The sequence below is a fragment of the Theropithecus gelada genome, chromosome 13 (assembly GCF_003255815.1).
Source record: "Theropithecus gelada isolate Dixy chromosome 13, Tgel_1.0, whole genome shotgun sequence".
Lineage (NCBI taxonomy): Eukaryota > Metazoa > Chordata > Mammalia > Primates > Cercopithecidae > Theropithecus > Theropithecus gelada.
This window is the reverse complement of record NC_037681.1, coordinates 46,223,747-46,247,044: the sequence shown is the minus strand read 5'-3', so window position 1 is coordinate 46,247,044 and position 23,298 is coordinate 46,223,747. Positions and strand designations below refer to the sequence as shown.

Genomic DNA, 23,298 nt, shown 5'->3' with positions numbered 1-23,298 from the left:
GCATGCCACCATGCCCAGCTAATTTTTAAAACTTTATTTTCGGCTGGGTACAGTGGCTCACACCTGTAATCCCAGCACTTTGGGAGGTTGAGGTGGGCGGATCACGAGGTCAGGAGTTTGAGAACAGCCTGACCAACACAGTGAAACCCCGTCTCTACAAAAAATACAAAAATTAGCCAGGCTTGGTGGCATGTGCCTATAATCCTAGCTACTCAGGAGGTTGAGGCAGGAGAATCGCTTGAACCCAGGAGGCAGAAGTTGCAGTGAGCCAAAATCATGCCATTGCACTCCAGCCTGGGTGACAGAGCAAGAATCCATTAAAAAAAAAAAAAAAAAAGGCAAACACACACATTAGTTTCTGCAGACATAGGGTCTTGCTATGTTGCCCAGGCTTGACTTGAACTACTGGCATCAAGCGATCCTTCCATCTCAGCCTTTCAAAGTGCTGGTATTACAGGTGTGAGCCACCATACTCAGCCAATGTTCTTCTATGCTTTCTGGTGAGTATTAATATGAGCATTAAACATGAGATCTTTATATTTTGTGTTCATAGGTTCATCCACATATCTCTATCCCAACCTCATTACCTCTGATCTTATAGTCTTTTTTGTTGCATGACCCTGACCACTTGGCTGAGTTATTCTCCACCTACCATGAATCTGTTTATATTCTGACCTTGGGCCATTTCTCTTTCCACACAAAGCAGATAATCCAGTACACTGCCTGAACCTCTGCACACTGGAAGCGTGTTCCTTCACTCCTGTCGTTCAAAGCTATTCGTGAATGGGACTGTAAGGCAGATGAAGTCCATTTTCATCTTGTACCTTGTATTAATCTGTTCTCACAGTGCTATAAAGAAATTCTGAATTCTCACAGTGCTATAAAGAAATTCATTTATAAAGAAAATTGGTTAAATTGCCTTGCAGTTCCACAGGCTGTACAGAAAGTATGGCTGGGGAGGCCTCAGGAAACTTACAATCAAGGTGGAAAGTGAAGGGGAAGCATGGCTGGAGCAGGAGGAAAAGAGAGTGAAGGGGAAGGTGCTGTACACTTCAAAAAAATTAATTTTTTTATTATACTTTAAGTTCTGGGATACATGTGCAGATTGTGCAGGTTTGTTACATAGGTATACACATGCCATGGTGGTTTGCTGCACCCATCAACCTGTCATCTACATTAGGTATTTCTCCTAATGGTATCCCTCCCTTAGCCCCCCAACCCCTGGTGCTACACACTTTTTTTTTTTTTTTTTTTTTTTTTAAGACAGAGTCTCGCTCTGTCTCCCAGAGAGAGCAGTGGTGTGATCTCGGCTCACTGCAAGCTCTGCCTCCCGGGTTCACGCCATTCTCCTGCCTCAGCCTCCAGAGTAGCTGGGGCTACAGGCGCCCGCCACCACCATGCTAGGCTAATTTTTTGTATTTTTAGTAGAGACGGGGTTTCACCATGTTAGCCAGGATGGTCTCGATCTCCCGACCTCATGATCTGCCCACCTTGGCCTCCCAAAGTGCTGGGATTACAGGTGTGAGCCACTGTGCCTGGCCTTTTTAAAAAAATACTAGATGGTTTAGGCCATGTGCAGTGGCTCACACTTGTAATCCCAGCACTTTGGGAGGCCAAGGCAGGTGGATTACCTGAGGTCAGGAGTTGGACATCTGCCTGGTCAACATGGTGAAACTCCATCTTTACTAAAAATACAAAAAAACTAGCCAGGTGTGGTGGCAAGTGCCTGTAATCCCAGCTACTCAGGAGGCTGAGGAGGAGAACCACTTGGACCTGGGAGGCAGAGGTTGCAGTGAGCTGAAATCGCACGACTGCACTCTAGTCTGGGCAACAACAGCAAAATTCTGCCTGAAAAAGACAAACAAAAACAACAACAACAACAACAAAAAACTAGATGGCTTACAGAATCTGTAGGAGATCTAGTGATCCTAGCTTGGAAATTACCACTAACAGAAATAGTGGCCAAAATACCACTGCAGAGCAGGCCTTTTGAAGACTCTGCAACTTGTATCACTGACATCACTGATCCTGAATATTACTAATGTCCGATTCAATGTCTAGGGCAGAAGTAAATGATTGGTGGAGCCTAGGGCATGTTCCTATGCCCTACCCAAAAGGGAGGGTAGGTATTTTCAATTTCTGTAGTGGGTGGGAAATTTCCAAATATGGGAAGGGGGCTTGGATACTTGTAACCAAAAAAAAAAAAGTCTATCTTACGCCTCCATTTTTTTCATCAAAAGGAACCCTATTATGCATTTGATTCTATACCTTGCCTTTTTCACTTTAATTAATATTCCTTAGATCTCTTTCCACATCTGAGTGGCAACCCTTGTATACAAGGATTATTTATAATAGCACTGAAATGTTAACTACAGGAGACTAGATAAAATTATTGTACATAATCCAAACAATGGAATGCTATGTAACTATTTAAAATTATGCTATATGTTGGAGTTTGAGGGTGTCAACTTGCCCAAGTTTCACAAAAAATGGAAAGATATCTAGAGGAGACAAGCAGATGGAGATAAAAATATCACATTCATAATAAAACTGTTGAAGATAAAACAGCTTCTGTGTGAGGGCCAAATGGGCTTGCTAGCGCTTCCTGTCCCAAACTTTGCCAAGTCTAGACCTGATGCTATCTCATCTGAGTGAAAAGTTTGATTCTACAGAGGAGACATACTTAACGAGGGGCCATTCATGCTCAACCAAGTTGTGAGGCTGAGGGTAGGGTAGGCTTTTCTTAGCTTCCTCCTTTCTCTTTTTTCTTTTTCTTTTTTTTTGACAGTCTCACTCTATTGCCCAGGCTGGAGTGCGATGGCACGATCTTGGCTCACTGCAACCTCTACCTCCCAGGTTCAAGTGATTCTCCCACCTCAGCCTCCTAAGTATCTGGGACTACTGCTGTGAGCCACCACGCCCGGCTAATTTTTGTATTTTTTGGTAGAGACCGTGTTTCACCGTGTTGGCCAGGCTGGTATCGAACTCCTGACCTCAAGTGATCTGCCCACCTTGACCTCCCAAAGTGCTGAGATTACAGGCATGAGACACTGTGCCTGGCCAGCTTCTTCCCTTCTTTATGATGCTTCCCTCACAACATTACAGGTTTCTTCTGAGAGCACTCCAATATATAACTTGCACAAGAAGTCAAAGGTCAGTCTCTGCTTCCACAGACAAAACAAATATCTGTAAAATTTTTACAATGAGCAGTTTGGTAAAGATGAAAAAAGGTGAATTTTATTGTGAAAATAAAAATCTCATGTGGATTCCAACATAAAGCATTCGAAGGGGTTGGGGCTGAATATCTGTAGCCTAAAAATTCTTGATTTCATTTTCTGCAGTACACTAAGCTAAAGTTGTCAAAGCAGGTCATTCACTTTACCACAAAAGAGTCAGACCTTTATTCGTAGATGTAAAGCATTGTTACACTTAGTAGGGCAGAGGAGTGGGTGGAAGCTGTGAAAGTAGAGATGGTGAGTGTTGGCCACACGTTCAAGATATTTATGGGCAAGAAAGGAAAAATAATTTGGTACGGTAGGGTGGTAGGGTAAAGAGACTTCTTTAACCTGGAAGTGTCTTGAATATGCTTGTAGAAGGAGGTGGAGGGGTATCAGAACTAGAAAATAATGAAAAAAATGGAACAACATTCCAAGAAAGATGAGAAGGGATAGTGTCCTGTATACAGTACATTAAAGGAGGGATTAGGCTATGGTAAGGAGGAGGCAGCGGTTAGAATGCGCGAACTTATGGGTAAATTTAGGGATTGAAGGCAAGGTGAGAATGCAACTGGTGGCCAATAATTTTTACATGATATATGAAGCAATGTTATTAGTTAAACGAAGAGGCAAAAGTAGAGGTAGGGGTATTCAGGGGAGTGGCAAATGCTGATGGAAGTAACCAGAGATAAATCAAAGGATAACTAAGTTGATTATAGAAACTATATCTGTAAAGCTAAGAAACTGTGACTCAATCAAGAACTAGGGAGGATATCTTAGTAGGGTAGTGGGTGGAGTTTTAAGAAGATAGATTTGGCATTCCCTGTAGGATGGGCTTGAGTAGGGTGAGAATAGAAACAGAATATCTAAGGAAATCCAGAAGGAGGGTGGGGATGATGAGAGAGATGCAAATACACATAACAAATTCAATCAATAGACATGGGGACAAAATACTTTCTGGGGAATTATACTTGTATAATAATAATAAACTGTATCTGTATCTGTGGAAGATTAAGAAGTAGGAACCACAACATTACAATCCCTACCTTTGAAATTAAAACCTGGGGATAGAGCTCCTGAAATCCAAAGTAAGGACAGTTGGATTATCTGGCCTAGGAGGGTCTGAAAACCAGTTGGGGCTCCAGGACCAAACAACAGGACTGGGTGGTAAGCTGTACTCAACTGAACAGTCAGGGATGGAGAAGACCTTCTTTTCTTTCTTTCTTTCTTTTTTTTTTTTTTTTTTGCGACTGAGCCTTGCTCTATTGCCCAGGCTGCAGTGTAATGGCACGATCACTGCAACCTCTGTCCCCCAGGTTCAAGTGATTCTCCTGCCTCAGCTTCCCGAGTAGCTGGGATTACAGGCGCATGCCACTGTGCCCAGCTAATTTTTGTATTTTTAGTAGAGATGAGGTTTCTCCATGTTGGCCAGGCTGGTCTTGAACTCCTGGCCTCAAGTGATCTGACCGCCTCGGCCTCCCAAAATGCTGGGATTACAGGCGTGAGCCACTACACCTGGCGAGAAGGCCTTCTTAGACTACAGAGATAAGCTTTGGAGGGAGGTGGTACATGCTACCTGTGTAATGGATAGGGCTATGAATTATCAAAGACATTTCAGAAAATATATCCATATCAATTGCTGAAATTGGCTGTTTGATCCATGACTGAAGGGAAATATAAGGAAGCATCTAGATACTTCTAGATGGCCTCTCAAACTCCCTATCTTTTTCTTTTTCTTTTTTTTTGGCACAACAGATCCTTTTTGAAAAATAGAGGAAAAGTTATGAATCCTCTTCTGAAAAAATTCACATATAACACACAAAATATAGTTCATAGTTTTAGGGAGTCCATGAACTTCTGAAATGCATCCATAAACTTTAAGCAGTGCTCTCATCTGTCTTTCCTCCCAAGAGGCAATCCAATCCTCAGTCCTATTTCACACTATAGTAAATTTACTAGATTGTTTGGAAGCAGCTTCTGGAAGCAGGTGGATTGGTGAGATCAGCAGGTGTTACCACATGCTTCTTACTTTGCAAAGTATCAAGGCGTAGATGATGTAAGAGAAGATGCCACATTCTGGATCTTTCAGATGGCTGTTATGGATACTACAAATAATGGTCTCTGACCACAGAAATGTCTGAATCATTCAGCAAATATTTACTGGGCGCCTGATAGGTACAGGCACTATGCTAGGGACTGAGCTCATCGAAATAAAGACGACACCATTTCTGTCACTGATGGGTAGCTTCACATGTAAAAGCGTGGATGCAGTTACCAGGGGCCTTAAAAACAGTCACCTAAGTTTGAGGCTTTCTGGGGAGATGGAAAGGGCTCTGAGCTGGCAATTTGATATTTGGTGTCTCTACATCCCAGACTTGTGAGTTTGGCAAGTCACTCAATCTCAGTTGCTTCGCCTATCGAATGGGGTTAATAGGTAGATGAGAATTGTTGCCTATCTTCAAAAATATAACCTTTGTAAAAATGCAAATAAATGAGAAAACACAAACGCAGAGCTTATCTAAAGTGATAGTTGGCAGAGTCACCCACTGAGGTAAAAGGTCAGTTCCCCAGGTCTACACAGCCCATGCAGCGCCTCGCACGAGGCGGGATCAGCTCAATAAGCTTTCCCGGATGGAACAAGTTCCGCTTCCGCAGGCAGATACTCGCTGTAGGTGTGAGCGTCGGCCGTCAGACGCCAGCTACTGCCGGGGCCTCCCTCGCGCGCATGCTCCTGCGGAGAGGCGGAGACCGGAAGGGTGGGGGCGTGGCGAGGTACCGCAGACTGCCGGCTCGCTCGCTCAGCGGCCCGGCTTGGGAGGCGGGGGCGCGCCCGCGCTCGTTCTCGCGGCCGGCTGCGTACAGTAGTGACGGCCGCGCGGGAGCGGTCACATGACCGTAGCGGCAGCCTGTACAGTAAGAACCCAATATGGCAGCGGCGGTAGCAGTGGCAACGGCAGCAGGAGGACCGGCCGCCCCATAGACCCCCCCCGCGCACCACCCCCGCCGCTTCCTCTGCTTGGGTGCCCCCCCCGGCCTGACTTCCCTTTTCTCCCACCTTTCCCGGCACCGCGGGAAAAGCAGCGCAGGGCAGAGCAGGCAGGGAGGGCGGCCGGAGCCCGGACACGGGAACCTCCCAGTCAGTTCAAGACCCGACATGAGGGAAAAGGGACGTAGGAAGAAGGGCAGGACCTGGGCGGAGGCCGCCAAGACGGTAAGGGGGAGGGAGCGAAGGGGAAGGCCGGGAGGATTTCGTTCCCTTGTCGTCCGCCAGTCGCAGGGGAAGGGAGGTCACTGGCCCAGCGACCCGGTTGAGGGGGCACAAAACCGCACGGAGAGGGCGGCGGTTAGTGTCGGGGTTGCGATCCCTGTGGGAATGGAGGCGCCCGGCGGAACGCGATAGCTGCGGGGCCGTGGCTTCTCTCGGCGTCTGCGGCGAGTCCTCAGTGTTTTGAGGCTGTCTCTTGGGGTCACGTCGCTATCACCTCTGCTCTGTGGTAGCCCCCGCCCCGTCACGGGGAAGTCTGTGGTGCTTGCACGGTAACCGGTTCTTCTCCCTTGTGCGGCTGGAGAGCCCCCATTGGATGCAGATAGAAGGCTTGTGCGTGCATCCAGCCCCGGAAAGGAGAGGGGAGCGCTGGAGCTGGATAGAATTTACCCGTTACAGCGGACATGCCTATGACCCCGGGCCCCCTGCTTGTCTGGCTCCCGGAGCAGACGTGAGATCACGAGGCTTTTGTTTTTGTTTGGTGTTGGAGCCGAAAGTGCAGGAGGTGTTTAGAAACGAAGTAACAGGTGGGACTTGTAGAATTTTTTTTTTTTTCCTGTTTCCGTAGAGACCTACTCCGAACAAGGCAGCAATGCATGGTGGGACGTGTAGTTTACCCGGCCTTCACTTTTCCCTAGCCAAAGTGATGGTGGCCTAATGAAGTTGTAATTAGTGGGCAAAACAATTTTTCCCCCTAATTCTGTTATGACGAAATGTAGAGGTAGGTTTTAAAAAGTGGACTATTGAGGATTAGTGAGAACTTTTACCATATTTTAAGAAGAAAAATTTAAAAGCATGTTGTATGCAGAAATGAAATGGTAGGAGATAGTGAAGTTCATTCCATCGTTGAGGATGCAGCAGAAAAGTAATAGGGCATTAAACAGCATTTTAATAGTGGAAAGTGAGAGGTGTTCACCCCTTTAATGGTGAATCATGCCAGTAATACTTCGACAACATAGCCCTTCTTAGTGAACCCTTATGTCATATGGTTTATTTTTTAATGAGGTTTTTTAAATATGAAAGTAATGTTACTGTGGGGAAATTTGGAAAATTATAAAAAAGAAAATTTTAAAAAATCACATTTATTTCACCCCTCGTCTGTATCTGCTAACATTTGGTATATTACCATCTAGTCTCTTTTATTTATTTCCTCAAATCTAGGTCATACTGTTTATTCAGTCTTGTGCATTTGTTTGTAAACTTTGCGCATTTGTTTTGTAAACTTTATGCATTAGGAGGTTGATGAGTCTTCAATTTTTATTTCTCTTAGTTGGAAATGTAAAAAAGTTAAGAAATAATAGCACATTTTACTTTTCTGGGTGTTTTCACTTAACAATATATCTTGGTATATCTTCCTGTGCTAGAAGTTTCTCTCTAAAAGATAAGACTCCTATACTTTTTTTTGATGGTGTAGAGGTTGCTTCCCCACAGAGGACTATTTTACTCTCTATTTGGTGGATACCTGAGGACCTCTTTCTGTTAATAAAAGAAGCATGATGAATTTTAATTATAGGTAAGCAGACCTGGACCCTAATTTATGCTAATTAATTTTAAGTTCCTAGGATCTTTAAAATTTTTTTTTTATTAAAAATATTTTGTAGAGACAGGGTCTTGCTGTGTTGCCCAGGCTAGGCTAGTCTTGAACTCCTGGGCTCAAGCAGTCTTCCTGCCTTGGCCTCTCAGAGCACTAATATTAGAGAAGTTTCTAGACTCTTTAGAGTGTTTTTTGCATTATGATTCCTTTCATAAAATAGTCATTGGGAGATTGTGACAAATAGGAAAAATTAGTCTGCAACTACTTAGCTTTTCCTATGTTAGTATATTTGCTCATTTCATGCCCTAGCTAGCTATGTGAAAAATAGTATTTAAAAGATGGAAAGACTACTTTGATTAGTAGAGTTCCTGAGGGGACCAGTATATTAGTAGCTTGGTATTTTTCTTTGATTCTGGCAAATACATAAAGCCCCAGTCTCAGTGAAAATGTGTTTTAGAAAGAGAATGATGACACTAAAGTTTTTCTTTTTCTAATAGCCAAAATCTAGAAAACGTTCTTAGTTTTGGAGGGTTATTTTATTACCTATAAGTGAGGGAATTAAACTAAATCTCGGTGTTCAAAGTATTTATGTTTTTAGGATAAATAGATGAAAATAAAAGAAGGACTAGGCAAAGGTACATTTGTAATATTTCAGACTGCAGAATAATGAAATCAGAAAATTAGTGAGTTGACAAATGAAAGTAACTTTGACCTAAATAAGAATGCTAGTATTTAGATACAAAGGAATAGGAAAAGAGGTTTTAAGGCTTAAACTTATTTCTTACGCATTAGGATGTCAAGTGTTTGAGGAACAGTTTCATCAAGGAAGCAAGGATCTGTTTCTTATTTCATGTGTTTTTGGTACCTCCATTGTAGAGCTATCATGTTTTAGAGAGTACTATTAAAATAGGGTTGTTTTCCTGACCAATAATATAGCAATAGATATATTCAACACATTAAATGTCAGTATGTGATACTGGGATGATATGGGGTGTGTGTGTATATGTGGAAGTGCTACATGGTTTGATGTAAGGTTAGTATAAACTAAACAAAATAGTAAGATTCATAATAATAATTATTATTATAATTTTATTTCTTTATTTAGAATGGGTTTTGCTGTGTTGCCCAGGCTGGAGTGCAGTGGCTTCACAGGTGTGATTGTGGTGCGCTAAAGCCTTGAACTTCTGGCTCAAGTGATCATCCTGCCCTAGCTTCCCAAGTAGCTGGGACTATAGGCATGTGCCACTGTGCCTGGGTTCATAATTATTATATAATAGTAGATTATGCCAAAAGGCTGATAAAATAAACTTGAATGTATACACTGGCTCCAGTAACTAAGGATACCAGGGAAAGGTGATGGAGCTGCGATTCAGCTGATCTTGAATGCGTGTTCACTACACTGGACTGCCTCCCTGTTGATCTTAAATTTGTCTTATTTAAATATGCTAGTTATAAAAAGCATTCTAGTATTTAGTTAGCAGTTTCACATGTTTTACTGTTTTTTATTTTTTTTTTGAGACAGGATCTTGCTCTGTCGCCCAAGCTGGAGTGCACTGCCACGATGGCGGCTCATGGCAACCTCAACCAACCCCTCAAGCGATCCTCCTGCCTCAGCCTCCTTAGTAGCTGGGACTGCAGGCATGCGCCACCACTCCCAGCTAATTAAATTTTTTTTTTTTTTTTTGTAGAGACAGAGTCTCCCTATGTTGCTCAGGCTGATGTCAAACTCCTGGGCTCAAGTGATCCTCCTGCCTCAGCCTGCCAAAGTGCTGATATTATAGGTGTGGTCCCCCATACTCAGCTGCATGTTTTAAATTTTAAGGGCAGTAGTGATGGTGGTAATGAATTATTTAAGTGAGAGATAAATAGTGTAGTGTTTAGTACAATTTAAATTGAAAAACTTGTAGCTAACCAGGGATATTGAGAACCATTACATTGACTTTATTTTATTTTTTGAGCCAGGGTCTCACTTTGTCACCAAGGCTAAAGTGCAGTCTTGTGATCAGGGCTCACTGCAACTTCCATGTCCTGGGCTCAAGGGCTCCTCCCTCCTTAGCCTATGGAGTAGCTAAGTACCACACACGTGTGCCACCATGCCCAGCTAATTTTTTGTGTGTGTGTGAGATGGGGTCTCACTTGGTTGCCTAGGCTGGAATGCAGTGGCGTGATCTTGGCTCCCTGCAACTTCTGACTGCTGGGCTCAAGCAGTCCTCCTGGCTCAGCTTCCCAAGTAGCTGGGACTACAGGCATGCGCTGCCATGCCTGGCTGATTTTACTTTTTGTAGAGATAGAGTTTCGCCGTGTTGCCCAGGCTGGTCTCAAGCATCTGTACTCAAGTGATCTGCCCACCTCGGCCTCCCAGTGTGATGGGGTTACAGGTGTGAGCCACTGCACCGGGACCACAGCTAAGTTTAAAAATTTTTTTTGTGGAGACGGGGGTCTCGCCAAGTTTCCCAGGCTGGTCTTGAACTCCTGAACTCAAGTGATCTGCCTGCCTCGGCCTCCCAAAGTGTTAGGATTACAGATGTGGGCCACTGCACCCTGCCTACATTGACTTTAGAACTATGTTCAAAATTAGGCTCATTAAAAAGAAAGATGAATCATCTAAATATTTGATGACATCCTGAGGGTTTTAGCAGTTTTTGCAAAGCAGAACTTTGAAAATAGCAGTCTTATTGATCTTGTTTGCTTTTTGACTTTTCCCTCGTTACCCGTGGGTAGAGAAGCATTAAAAGGCGAAAGAGTCCCAAAAGGACAAATGTGTGTGTGATTGTAGGTGGAAGGGATAGAGAGGCAGACTTTAGGGATTATACACTTAAGGGACATTGGGTGGTTTTTTTGGGGAGGAAAATGATAAAAAAATATGAGAACCAAGGTGTGGGTGTTAGAGATGAGGAACATAACCTGTAGTGTAGATCTTTGGGATGTAATTTGTAGACTGAAGAAAAAGTTTTTGTTTTTTTTTTTGCTTTAATTTTTTTTTTTTAATACTTTTAAGTTCTAGGGTACATGTGCACAACATGCAGGTTTGTTACATATGTATACATGTGCCATGTTGGTATGCTGTACCCATTAACTTGTCATTTACATTAGGTATATCTCCTAATGCTATCCCTACCCCCCTACTCCCCACAGTAGGACCCGGTGTGTGATGATCCCCTTCCTGTGTCCAAGTGATCTCGTTCAGTTCCCACCTATGAGTGAGAACATGCGGTATTTGGTTTTCTGTTCTTGCGATAGCTTGCTGAGAATGATGGTTTCCAACTGCATCCATGTCCTTACAAAGGACAGGAACTCATCCCTTTTTATGGCTGCATAGTATTTTTTGTTTTAAATATATAGACTTCATTCATTGGTTATTATTATTATTATTATTATTTTTTTTTTTTTTTTGAGACGGAGTCTCGCTCTGTAGCCCAGGCTGGAGTGCAGTGGCCGGATCTCAGCTCACTGCAAGCTCCGCCTCCCGGGTTCACGCCATTCTCCTGCCTCAGCCTCCCGAGTAGCTGAGACTACAGGCGCCCGCCACCTCGCCCGGCTAGCTTTTTGTATTTTTTTTAGTAGAGACGGGGTTTCACCCTGTTAGCCGGGATGGTCTCGATCTCCTGACCTCGTGATCCGCCCGTCTTGGCCTCCCAAAGTGCTGGGATTGCAGGCTTGAGCCACCGCGCCCGGCCGGTTAATTATTATTTTGAATGTACACAAGATTTTGGTTTTTGTCACTTACAACTTTTGTCACTGCTAAAATCCTCAGGGTGTCATCAGATATTTAGATGATTCATCTTTATTTAACTTTAGAAAATAAGGTGGAAGATAGAAAATTTCTGTTAAATATAGGCTAATTACTTTGATGTAGGAAGCGTAGAAAATGGAAATATTATTTTTTGAGACAGAGTCTCACTCTGTTGCCAGTCTGGAGCACAGTGATGTAATCTCGGCTGACTGCAAGCTCCCCCTCCTGGGTTCAAGCGATTCTCCCGCCTCAGCCTTCCTAGTAGTTGAGATTACTGTGCCTGGCCAATTTTTATAATACGAATTATAGAAAGTAAAACCGGGCAGAATCTTGGCTCATTGATTACATAAACATTAGTGAAAAAGCATTGGCATGGGCTAAAAATAGAGAAACTGCGACAGTTAAGCTATGAGGATGCAAAGGAATAAGAATAATGGAATGGACTTTGGGGACTCTGGGCGGGGAAAGGGTGGGAGGGTGATGAGGGATAAAAGACTACACACTGGGTACAGTGTACACCTCTAGGGTGATAGGTGCACCGAAATCTCAGAAATCACCACTAAAGAACTTATCCATGTAGCCAAACACTACCTGTTCCCCAAAAACCATTGGGGAAAAAAACAAAAAAAGAACTTAAAACCCTCCAAGAGTCAATAAAGAGACTTCTGGGAAAAAAAAAAATTCTGAGAAACTGTCTGGGCTTAGTGCTTTTTGGTGAGCTAATTCCTTAATAATTTTGTCTGTTTATTCTGTGGAACTTAGTTTGCTTAAGCATCCTCTCTACTAGGGTCAATTTTAGTAAACTGTATTTTCATTAACAGTTATCCATATAATAGAGATTCTCAAATTTAATTGCCTAAAGATGTGGAAAATAATCTCTTATAATTTAAAATTTTTGTTTATAGTTATTTCTCCCTTATCAATGCTTACTTTGTATATTTGTATTACTATCTTTTCTTCTTTATTAATTTTGCTAGTGATTTATCTATTTTGTGGGTGCTTTTGTTTTCCCCCAAATAAATGGATTTTGTTTATGAATTGTTTTTCTGTTCTCTGACCTTATTAGTTTTCACTTATACCTTTACAATTGTACTCTTAGGCTTTGTTTTGGTGTCCTTTGTTATCTTTCTTGCTGTTTGAGTTGGGAATTTATTTAAGTTTTAATTTTTTTTTTTCCTCTTGAGACAGGGTCTTGCTCTGTTGCCCAGACTGGAGTACAGTGGTGTGATCTCAGCTCACTGCAGCTTCCACCTCCCAGGCTCAAGGGATCCTCTTGCCTCAGCCTCCCAAGTAGCTAGGACCACAAGCACGCGCTATCATGCCTGGCTAATTTTTGTGTTTTTTGTAGAGATGGGGTTTTGCCATGCTGCCCAGCCTGGTCTCCAATTCTTGGGCTCTCACAATGGACCCAAAGTGTTGGGATTACCGGCGTGAGCCACTGTGCCCTGCTAATTTTTAATTTATGTAGCTCTTTGGTCTTGTGAATTTTCCTCTGATCTCTGCTTTACATTTATCCCATAGATTTGTTATGCAAAATTTTCACTCATTGTTTTTCTGAAATTCTGTAATTTATTTCAGAATGCATAATTTTCAAAACAACTGTGTGTTTACATTCATGAAATTACTTTCTGCAAGTCTATTATTAGTAGTAGGTGACTTGATGTAACACTTTTTGCTTGATTGATCTTTCTTCTTGCCATATTATTTAAAGTTCTCCTGCATAATTTTGTGTTAATTTAAATTAGCTGGGTGTGGGTGGCGCATGCCTGTAATCTCAGCTACTCAGGAGGCTGAGGCAGGAGAATCACTTGAACCCGGGAGGTGGAGGTTGCTGTGAGCTGAGATCGTGCCATTGCACTCCAGGCTGGGCAACAGGAACGAAACTCCATCTCAAAAACCAAAATAAATAAAATTTTGTGTTAACTTCATAATTTCTTCTGTCCTGTTTTTATTCCTCTATCCTGAAAGCCCACAAGCCTCCTAGTTTGTTGAAGGGGAGGGAAAAACAGAGTCTTTTTTGAATACTTAAATTAAAAATTCCTATGAAAGGTGGTGCTGCTGCTGCTACTCCTGCATCTCTTGTAGAATTCTGAAAGGCGTTGAGAAAATAACCTCAGGTTTGCAAAAGTCCTTTCTGCTTCCCCATCCACAGATTCTATCTGCTCTTGAGAGGCTGGACAATTTTGCTGTGGGACTTTTTCCCCCCCTCTACAAAAGCTGTCTGGAAGGAGGCCAGTGTGTGAAGATATAACTGAACTTGCTATCTTTGTCCTGTTTACAAAAAAACTCTGAATACCCCTCTACTTCTGTATTCTTTCTTTTTACATCTCATAGAGGCCATCCTCATAGTTTATGGTATTTTATAATTTAGTATTTTTAGTACAGTGTGGATTATTATGTTTTTACTGTTGTTAAAAGGTTGTTGAATGAACTAAATTTTAGAACTCTCAATATGATTTAAAAACTGTTATTTGCTGGCCGGGCGCGGTGGCTCAAACCTGTAATCCCAGCACTTTGGGAGGCCGAGACGGGTGGATCACGAGTTCAGGAGATTGAGACCATCCTGGCTAACACGGTGAAACCCAGTCTCTACTAAAAAATACAAAAAAAACTAGCCGGGTGAGGTGGCGGGCGCCTGTAGTCCCAGCTACTCAGGAGGCTGAGGCAGGAGAATGGCGTAAACCCGGGAGGTGGAGCTTGCAGTGAACTGAGATCCGGCCACTGCACTCCAGCCTGGGAGACAGAGCGAGACTCCGTATCAAAAAAAACAAAAAAAAAAACCAAAAAAACCCTGTTATTTGCTTTAAATTTATTTCCTATTCAAGTTATATAGGCTCATTATTTTTTAAAAAAACAAGTATGTAAAGAGTTAATTCTAGATGAGTCAGTATACTGAAAACGGGAATTAAGTGAAAGTCTGCATACTGAAATATTGAAAATATTTACTTACCATACTGAAATTAACTCTGGTTGATAGTTAAATATGGCTTTCTGGATTTTTTTTTTTTTTAACCTCATGTATACAAACAGGTATACCTTTATTTTACGTGAAATTCTATAACTTTATGAATGTCATGGATATCTTTTCATGTCATTACTTGTATATTTAATATCTGCCTTATTCTTTTTGTTTTTTTCTTTTTTGAGGTGGAGTCTTGCTTTGTCACCCAGGCTGGAGTGCAGTGGCATTCAGTCACAGCTCACTGAAGCCTTGACCTCCTGGGCTCAAACGGTCCTCCCACCTCAGCTTCCTGAGTAGCCAGGACGACAGGGGTGTGCCACTAGACCAGGGTAATTTTTTTTTTTTTTTTTTTGAGACGGAGTCTCGCTCTGTTGCTCAGGCTGGAGTGCAGTGGTGCAATCTCAGCTCACTGCAAGCTCCGCCTCCCGGGTTCACGCCATTCTCCTGCCTCAACCTCCAGAGTAGCTGGGACTACAGGCGCCCACCACCACGCCTGGTTAATTTTTTTGTACTTTTTAGTAGAGACGGGGTTTCATGGTGTTAGCCAGGATGGTCTCAATCTCCTGACCTTGTGATCCGCCCGCCTTGGCCTCCCAAAGTGCTGGGATTACAGGTGTGAGCCACCGCACCCGGCAATTTTTTTTTTTTTTTGAGACGGAGTCTTGCTGTGTAGCCCAGGCTAGAGTGCAGTGGCCGGATCTCAGCTCACTGCAAGCTCCGCCTCCCGGGTTTGCGCCATTCTCCTGCCTCAGCCTCCGGAGTAGCTCGGACTACAGGCGCCCGCCACCTCGCCCGGCTAGTTTTTTGTATTTTTAGTAGAGACGGGGTTTCACTGTGTTAGCCAGGATGGTCTCGATCTCCTGACCTCGTGATCCGCCCGTCTCGGCCTCCCAAAGTGCTGGGATTACAGGCTTGAGCCACCGCGCCCGGCAATTTTTTTTTTTTTTTAAACGGAGCCTGGCAACAGAGCAAGACTGCAGTGGCGCAGTCTTGGCTCACTGCAACTTCTGCCTCCTGGGTTCAAGCGATTCTCCTGCCTCAGCCTCCCGAGTAACTGGGACTACAGGCGTGCACCACCATGCCCAGCTGATTTTTGTATTTTTAGTAGAGACGGGGTTTCATCATGTTGGCCAGGATGTTTTCAATCTCTTCACCTCGTGATCCGCCCCCCTTGGCCTCCCAAAGTGGTGAGATTACAGGCGTGAGCCACTGTGCCCGGCTGTGAAATACTTTTTTTGTTGTGGATAAGAAGGAGGAAATTCTGTCTATGCCAGTAAGACTTTGTGCTCCTTTAAGACAGACTTTCTTTTAAAGTGTTTTTACTTGCAGACCTTAACTGAGTTTCTTAACATAGGAATGCTAAATCTTTTTTTTTTTTTTTTGGAGACAGCGTTTTACTCTTGTTGCCCAGGCTGGAGTACAGTGGTGGAGCTCAGCTTACTGCAGCCTTGACCTCCCAAGGTCAGGTGATCCTCTCACCTCAGCTTCTCGAGAAGCTGGGACTACAGGCACTGCCACCATGCCTGGCTAATTTTTTTTTTTTTTTTCGAGACGAAGTCTCATTCTTGTCCCCCAGGCTAGAGTGCAATGGCGCGATCTCGGCTCTCTGCAACCTCCACCTCCCAGGTTCAAGCGATTCTCCTGCCTCAGCCTCCCGAGTAGTTGGGATTACAGGCGTCTGCCACCACGCTCAGCTAATTTTTGTATTTTTAGTAGAGATGGGGTTTCACCATGTTGGCCAGGCTGGTCTCGAACCCCTGACCTCAGGTGATCTGCCCTCCTAAAGTGCTGTGATTACAGGCATGAGCCACTGCACCTGGCCAATGTTTTGTATTTTTTGTAGAGATAGGGTTTCAACATATTGCTCATGCTGGTCTTGAATTCCTGGGCTGAAGCAGTCTTCTCGCCTTGGCCTCCTAAAATGTGGGGATTGCAGGTGTGAGCCATTGCTACCAGCCTGTTCTTACTTTTAAGAGAGGATAATTTGAATAAAGCTAGTCAAATATATTAAGTATTGTTTGCCATGAAAGCTGGTTGAGTATCTCCCTTTGTGAAAAAAAATTATGCTAAGACACACCAAGATATTTGCATCCAGAGACTCTTTTGAGTTACATTTGGACATTGGGAAATGTCTGTAACAATTCTTATGTCTGACCTTGCTTGACAGAACTAAAATCGGTTAATGGTAAATACGCATGTAGTTAGTTCATCTTGGACATCAGAGTGCATTGTAAAACTTGCTAATTATAGTATCCTCTGAGTAAGTTCATCCATCTTTTGGCAAAAATTATGTTGTGAGAGACTTTTCATTTGAAAATTTCTTGGCTACTGACGTTAATTAGCAATTGATACTAGAATGGCCTTTCATTGGAGTTCACAGCCTGGGATGGCCCATGTCATCTTTAATCTTTAACTCACTGATGTTTGAATTATTCAGTAGTTGGCTTAGCCATATTCAATTTCGAATAAGTGTTCAGTGGTGTTAGTTACTTATTTCTAAATGGTATACAACATTTTAAATGTTTTGCTATTGATTTATAGTGACTAGTTTCCTGTCTGATTTGAGAGATTCTGACAAATATTGTAAGAAACAAATGTAACCATGAAATACATTAGTGTTATGAAAGGTTTTCTTTTTTTGTGTGTATTTTGTGCTTGTGTAAAAATGTAAAAAGGAATGGATTACAAGACAAAGATAATAGAAAAATAGTTTTTATACTAAAAGGTGTGAAGGACATAATGGAAAAAGGACTGTTTTTAATAGCAACTTGTGAAGTGTTTTTTTCTTTTGATGAGGCAGTGTCTTGCTCTGTTGCCCAGGCTGGAGTGCAGTGGCATGATCATGGCTCACTGTGGGTTCAAGAGATCCTCCTGCCTAAGCCTCCAGAGTAACTGAGACCTCAGGCTCGTGCCACCAAGCCTGGCTAATTTTAAAATTAAAAAATTGTTTGTTGTTGTTGAGATAGGGTATCACTGTGTTGCCCTATCACTAAGTTGCCCAGGCTGTCTAGAACTCCTGGGCTCAAGTGACCTTCCTGCCTTGGCCTCCGAAAATGCTGGGATTACAGGCATGAGCCACCATGCCTGGCTGGGAATAGTCTTTAAATATGTGGACCCTATTTGAGAAAATGAATTATTAGCTGGTGATTAAGGACGTGGACTTTGAATCACACAGATCTGGATTTGATCTTGGCTTTACTGTTTATTGTGTTAGCTTGGGCTAGTTATTTAAACCAGGCTCAGACATTAATGTGCATAAGAATCATCTGGGGATCTTGTTGTAATACAGATTTTGATTCAGTAGGTCTGTGGTGTAGCCCGAGAGTCTTCATGTTTTTTTTTTTTTTTGAGACGGAGTCTCGCTCTGTCGCCCAGGCTGGAGTGCAGTGGCCGGATCTCAGCTCACTGCAAGCTCCGCCTCCCGGGTTCACGCCATTCTCCTGCCTCAGCCTCCCGAGTAGCTGGGACTACAGGTGCCCGCCACCTCGCCCGGCTAGTTTTTTGTATTTTTTTAGTAGAGACGGGGTTTCACCGGGTTAGCCAGGATGGTCTTGATCTCCTGACCTCGTGATCCACCCGTCTCGGCCTCCCAAAGTGCTGGGATTACAGGCTTGAGCCACCACGCCCGGCCGAGTCTTCATTTTTAACAGATTCCCAGGTGATGCTGGTGCTGTGGTCCAAGGAACATATTTGGAGTTGTAAGACTACATTTTCTAAGCTGTCTCAATTTCCCTAACTTTAAAATGGGACAGTAATAAAACCTTCCATTTGAGGTGTTAAGTGATGAGGTGAAAATGTATAAAAAGTTCTTTGTACAATGCCTGGCATATTGTAAGCTCTGTTTTTTATTATTACTGAAAAATTAATAAATGGGGGCTGGACACGGTGGCTCACGCCTGTAATCCCAGCACTTTGGGAGGCTGAGGCGGGCAGATCACAGGTCAAGAGATCAAGACCAGCCTGGCCAACATGGTGAAACCCCATCTCTACTAAAAATACAAAAAAAAAATTAGCTGAGTGTGGTGGTGTGCGCCTATAGTCCCAGCTACTCGGGAGGCTGAGGCAGGAGAATCGCTTGAATCCAGTAGACAGAGGTTATAGTGAGCTGAGATTGCGCCACTGCACTCCAGCTTGGTGATAGAGCGAGACTCCGTTTCAAAAAAAAAAAAAAAAAAAAAGACTTATTTCGTGTTTTTGAGTAGAAAAACTAAATATATAAAGATATTATTTCTGGGCCGGGGCTCACACCTGTAATCCCAGCACTTTGGGAGGCCAAGACAGAAGGATCACTTGAGGCCAGGAGCTGGACACTAGTCTGGGCAATAAAGCAAGACCCCATCTCTATTTTTTTTGTGATAAAGTCTTTTTTGTTGTTGTTGTTTTTTTTTTTTTTTTTTTTTTTGAGACGGAGTCTTGCTCTGTCACCCAGGCTGGAGTGCAGTGACCGGATCTCAGCTCACTGCAAGCTCCTCCCCTCGGGTTCACGCCATTCTCCTGCCTCAGCCTCCCGAGTAGCTGGGACTACAGGCACCCGCCACTTCGCCCGGCTAGTTTTTTGTATTTTTCAGTAGAGACGGGGTTTCACCGTATTAACCAGGATGGTCTCGATCTCCTGACCTCATGATCCGCCCGTCTCGGCCTCCCAAAGTGCTGGGATTACAGGCTTGAGCCACCGCGCCCGGCCGTTGTTGTTTTTTAAGACGGAGTCTTGCTCTATCTCCCAGGCTGGAGTGCAGTGGTACCATCTCGACTCACTGTAACCTCCGCCTCCCGGGTTCAAGCAATTCTCCTGCCTCAGCCTCCCGGGTAGCTGGGACTACAGGCGCATGCCACCACGCCTGGCTCATTTTTTGTATTTTTAGTAGAGACAGGGTTTCACCATATTAACCAGGATGGTCTTGATCTCCTGACCTTGTGATCCACCTGCCTTGACCTCCCAAAGTGCTGGGATTACAGACATGAGCCGCTGAGCTTGCCGACACTGTCTGTATTTTAAAAAAAAATGAGAGAGGGAGAGCACTGTTATTTCTTAGCAGCAAATAAGTGCAGAGGTTTGAGACAGTTCTGATGAAAACCTGTTATATTTCAAGAAAGCCTCGTTTGCTGCTTGTTACTAAGAGTCAATGTGGAATCACATAGAGACTTAACCCAGCTGCCTTTAGGAGATTCTGTACACAATCCCACTCTCCTGCCTTACATCTCAATTGCAGACATCTCTACCCTAGATCTTCCCCTTATTTGCACAGGTATCTTCAGCTCCTCTTTTCTTCTCTACCTCCTGCCACCATTTTAGCAGTGATGTTTGAGTGTGAATCTAACTGCATTTTCTTTTTTCTTTTTATTTATTTTTTTTGAGATGGAGTTTTGCTCTTGTTGCCCAGCCTGGAGTGCAATGGCGTGATCTTGGTTCATGGCAACCTCCACCTCCCGGGTTCAAGCGATTGTCCTGCCTTGGCCTCCCAAGTAGCTGGGATTACAGGCATCCGCCACCATGCCCAGCTAATTTTGTATTTTTGGTAGAGACGGGTTTTCTCCACATAAGGCTGGTCTCGAACTCCCGACCTCACGTGATCCGCCTGCCTCAGCCTCTCAAAGTGCTGAGATTAGAGGCGTGAGCCACTGCACCCGGCTGAATCTAACTGCATTTTCTTATTTGTTTAAAATTATTTTATTTTGGTCATGAGTAAGTAATAAAATACTGTTTTCATCTTCTACTTTTGAACTTAAAAGAGTGTCTTCTGTTGGGTCAGCTGCACTTCATTTTATTCCCATCCATTTATGTTGATTGAATACTTCACTAATTCTGTGCTATCTGTCGGTGCTTATGGGAGACATGAAGAACACTGTCTTTGCCATCTTGGAGTTCACAATGTAATAGAAGGCAGAATAATGATTTCCAGAAGAGGTGATGATTTATACAAGTTTTATGTTTTTAGTTACTAAAAATACTGTTTTCCATTATACTTTTTTTTGGGGGGGATGGGGAGGGAGTCTGTCTGTGTTGCCCAGGCTGGAGTGCAGTGGTGTGATCTCGCCTCACTGCAACCCCCACCCCCCGGGTTCAAGCAGTTCTCCTTCCTCAGCCTCTTGAGTAGTTGGGATTATAGACGCGCACCAAGACGCCCAGCTAATTTTTTTTTTTTGTATTTTTAGTAGAGAAGGGGTTTTTCCATATTGGTCAAGCTGGTCTCGAACTCCTGACCTCGTGATCTGCCTGCCTCGGCCACCCAAAGTACTGGGTTTATAGGTGTGAGCCACTGTGCCCAGCCTCCATTATACTTTTAATGGGTTATTACTGATATTTATGAAAATGTATTTTTAAAAAAATATTGCTGAGTGCAGTGGTGCCCTCCTGTAATCTCAGCTACTTGGGAGACTGAGGGAAGAGGATCTCTTGAGCTCAGGAGTTTAAGACCAGCCTGGGCAATGTAGCGAGACTCTTGTCTTTAAAAAATGTATAGGCTGGCAACAGTGGCTCACACCCGTAATACCAGCACTTTGGGAGGCCTAGGCAGCAGAATCACTTGAGCCCAGGAGTTTGAGACCAGCCTGGGCAATGTAGTGAGACCTCATCTCTACAAATAATAAAAAAATTAGCTTGGCATGGTGGCACATGCCTGTGGTCCCAGATAGACAGGAGGCTGAGGTGGGAGGATAGCTTGAGTGCAAGTGGTTGAGGCTGCAGTGAGCTGAGATTGTGCCACTGCACTCCAGCCTGGGCTACAGAGCGAGAACCTGTCTCAATTAAACACACACACACGCACGCGCACACACACACACGCGTATATATGTAAATCTCATGGGAATTTAGTTTTTGTAGGTAGTATTCTAAGATGGCCAGAATATTCTCATTTGTATAATACCCATCCTTCGAGCATGAGCAGGACCTATGAATACAGTGGGATATAACAGCTCCTGTGACTTGGTTGTTTTACAGCAAAGATGAAGGTGTTTTGCAGAGATAACTACAGTTGATCCTTGAGAAACACTGGTTTGAACTGCATGGGTCCACTTATGGGTGGATTTCTTTTCATTAAATATGGACAGCCCTCCATATCAGTGGATTCCGCATCTGCAACCAAATGCGTATTGAAAATACAGTATTCCAGGGATGTGAAAACTGTTTATATGGAGGGCTGCCTTTTGGTACTTGTCGTATTTACAAGTTACATAGGGCCAACTTTGGGACTTGAGTTTTTTGATACCTGCAGATGGTCCTGGAACACATCCTCCATGGGCATCGAGGAGTGACTATACTCTGACTTTAATCAAAAGGGTGAACCTGACCTAATCAGGCAAGCCCATTAAAACACAATTTAGAGGTCAGAGAGAAGAGAAATGTGAAGCAAAAGAGATTTTCCTTCTGGTCTTGAAGCAAACAAGCCGTATTGTGAATTGTCTGTGGAGAAGACCATGTGGCAAGGAATGGCAGGCAGCCTCTAGGAGCTGAGTGACTCCCGTCTAAGAGCTAGAAGAAAATAGAGCCTCAGTCCTGCATCCAAAAGGGACTGAAAGCTGCCAACAACTAACAACTGGTGAGCTTGGAAGAGCATCCCAAGACTCAGGTGAATTCACAGCCTTAGTTGATGCTGCAATTTCAGACTAGTGAGATCCTAAGTAGAGGACCCAGCTAACCTGTAGCTAGAATCCTGATACACTTGAGACTGTGAGATAAATTTGTGTTGTTTTATTCTGTTTGATAATAAAACTTATAAATAAAATGAATCTGTGTTGTTGAAGCTGCATAATAGCAATCTAATAGTAATACTAAAATTTGGGAGTATGTTGGAGCAGAGTTGTCTCAAAGAAGGTTTGACTTGGGTATTCTAGGATGATGGATAAAGTATTTACAAGTGAATGATAGGCAAGGGCATTCCAGGCAGAGGGAAGAGCTGAAAAGAGAAAAGACTGAAAAATGCAGGTTGTTTAATGCATGGCTAATTAACCTGTGAGTGTTATGTAGCATAATGGAAGACAAAATCAGAAAAGGTCAGTTGGGGCCAAAATGTGAAGGGTTGTAGAAGTTGGGCTGACAAGTATTTTCTAGGAGTAATAGAGAATTTTTAGGCAGGAGATAATAATGTATATGTTTTAAGCAGATTGGGACATTTGTGGGAATTATTGTAGAGGGCAGGAAAGACTGGTGGGAGGAGAGATAACTTTCTTTTGTTGTCTTTCACATTTTTCTCATTTCATATCTTTTTTTACCTATACTTATGCCACTTGCAGCTTTTCAACACCCAAGATTTTTTTGTTTTTTTTTTTTTTGTAAAGTCAGGGTCTCACTATGTTGCCCAGGCTGGTCTCAAACTCCAGACCTCATTCTATCTTTGTTCCTTGGCCTCCCAAAACACTGAGATTACAAGTGTGAGCCACTGCGCCTGGCCTTGTACTTTTCTGCCAGCCTCCTGAAGTTTCCACACGTAAAAGAGGTCTTGGAATAGTCCACATCACAATACAATTCTCATTCTTTTTTGTTTGTTTGTTTTGAGATAGACACTGTCTCAACTAAAAGTACAAAAATAAGGGCCAGGCGTGGTGGCTCACGCCTGTAATCGCAGCACTTTGAGAGGCTGAGGCAGGTGGATC

General features: G+C 43.3%; 1 protein-coding gene across 2 annotated transcripts in view; it reads left to right on the top strand.

The window, feature by feature from the left end:
- Nucleotides 1-6,110: 6,110 nt before the first annotated feature.
- Nucleotides 6,111-23,298, top strand: part of ASXL2 (ASXL transcriptional regulator 2) — a 158,341-nt gene continuing 141,153 nt past the window's right edge. Inside the window, exon 1 of one of the 2 annotated variants that reach the window (XM_025354225.1) lies at nucleotides 6,111-6,426. In XM_025354225.1, the coding sequence (XP_025210010.1) occupies nucleotides 6,370-6,426 (57 nt within the window). In that variant the 5' untranslated portion in view covers nucleotides 6,111-6,369. The remainder of the gene's footprint in view (nucleotides 6,427-23,298) is intronic. The other variant, XM_025354224.1, reaches the window with a different exon arrangement.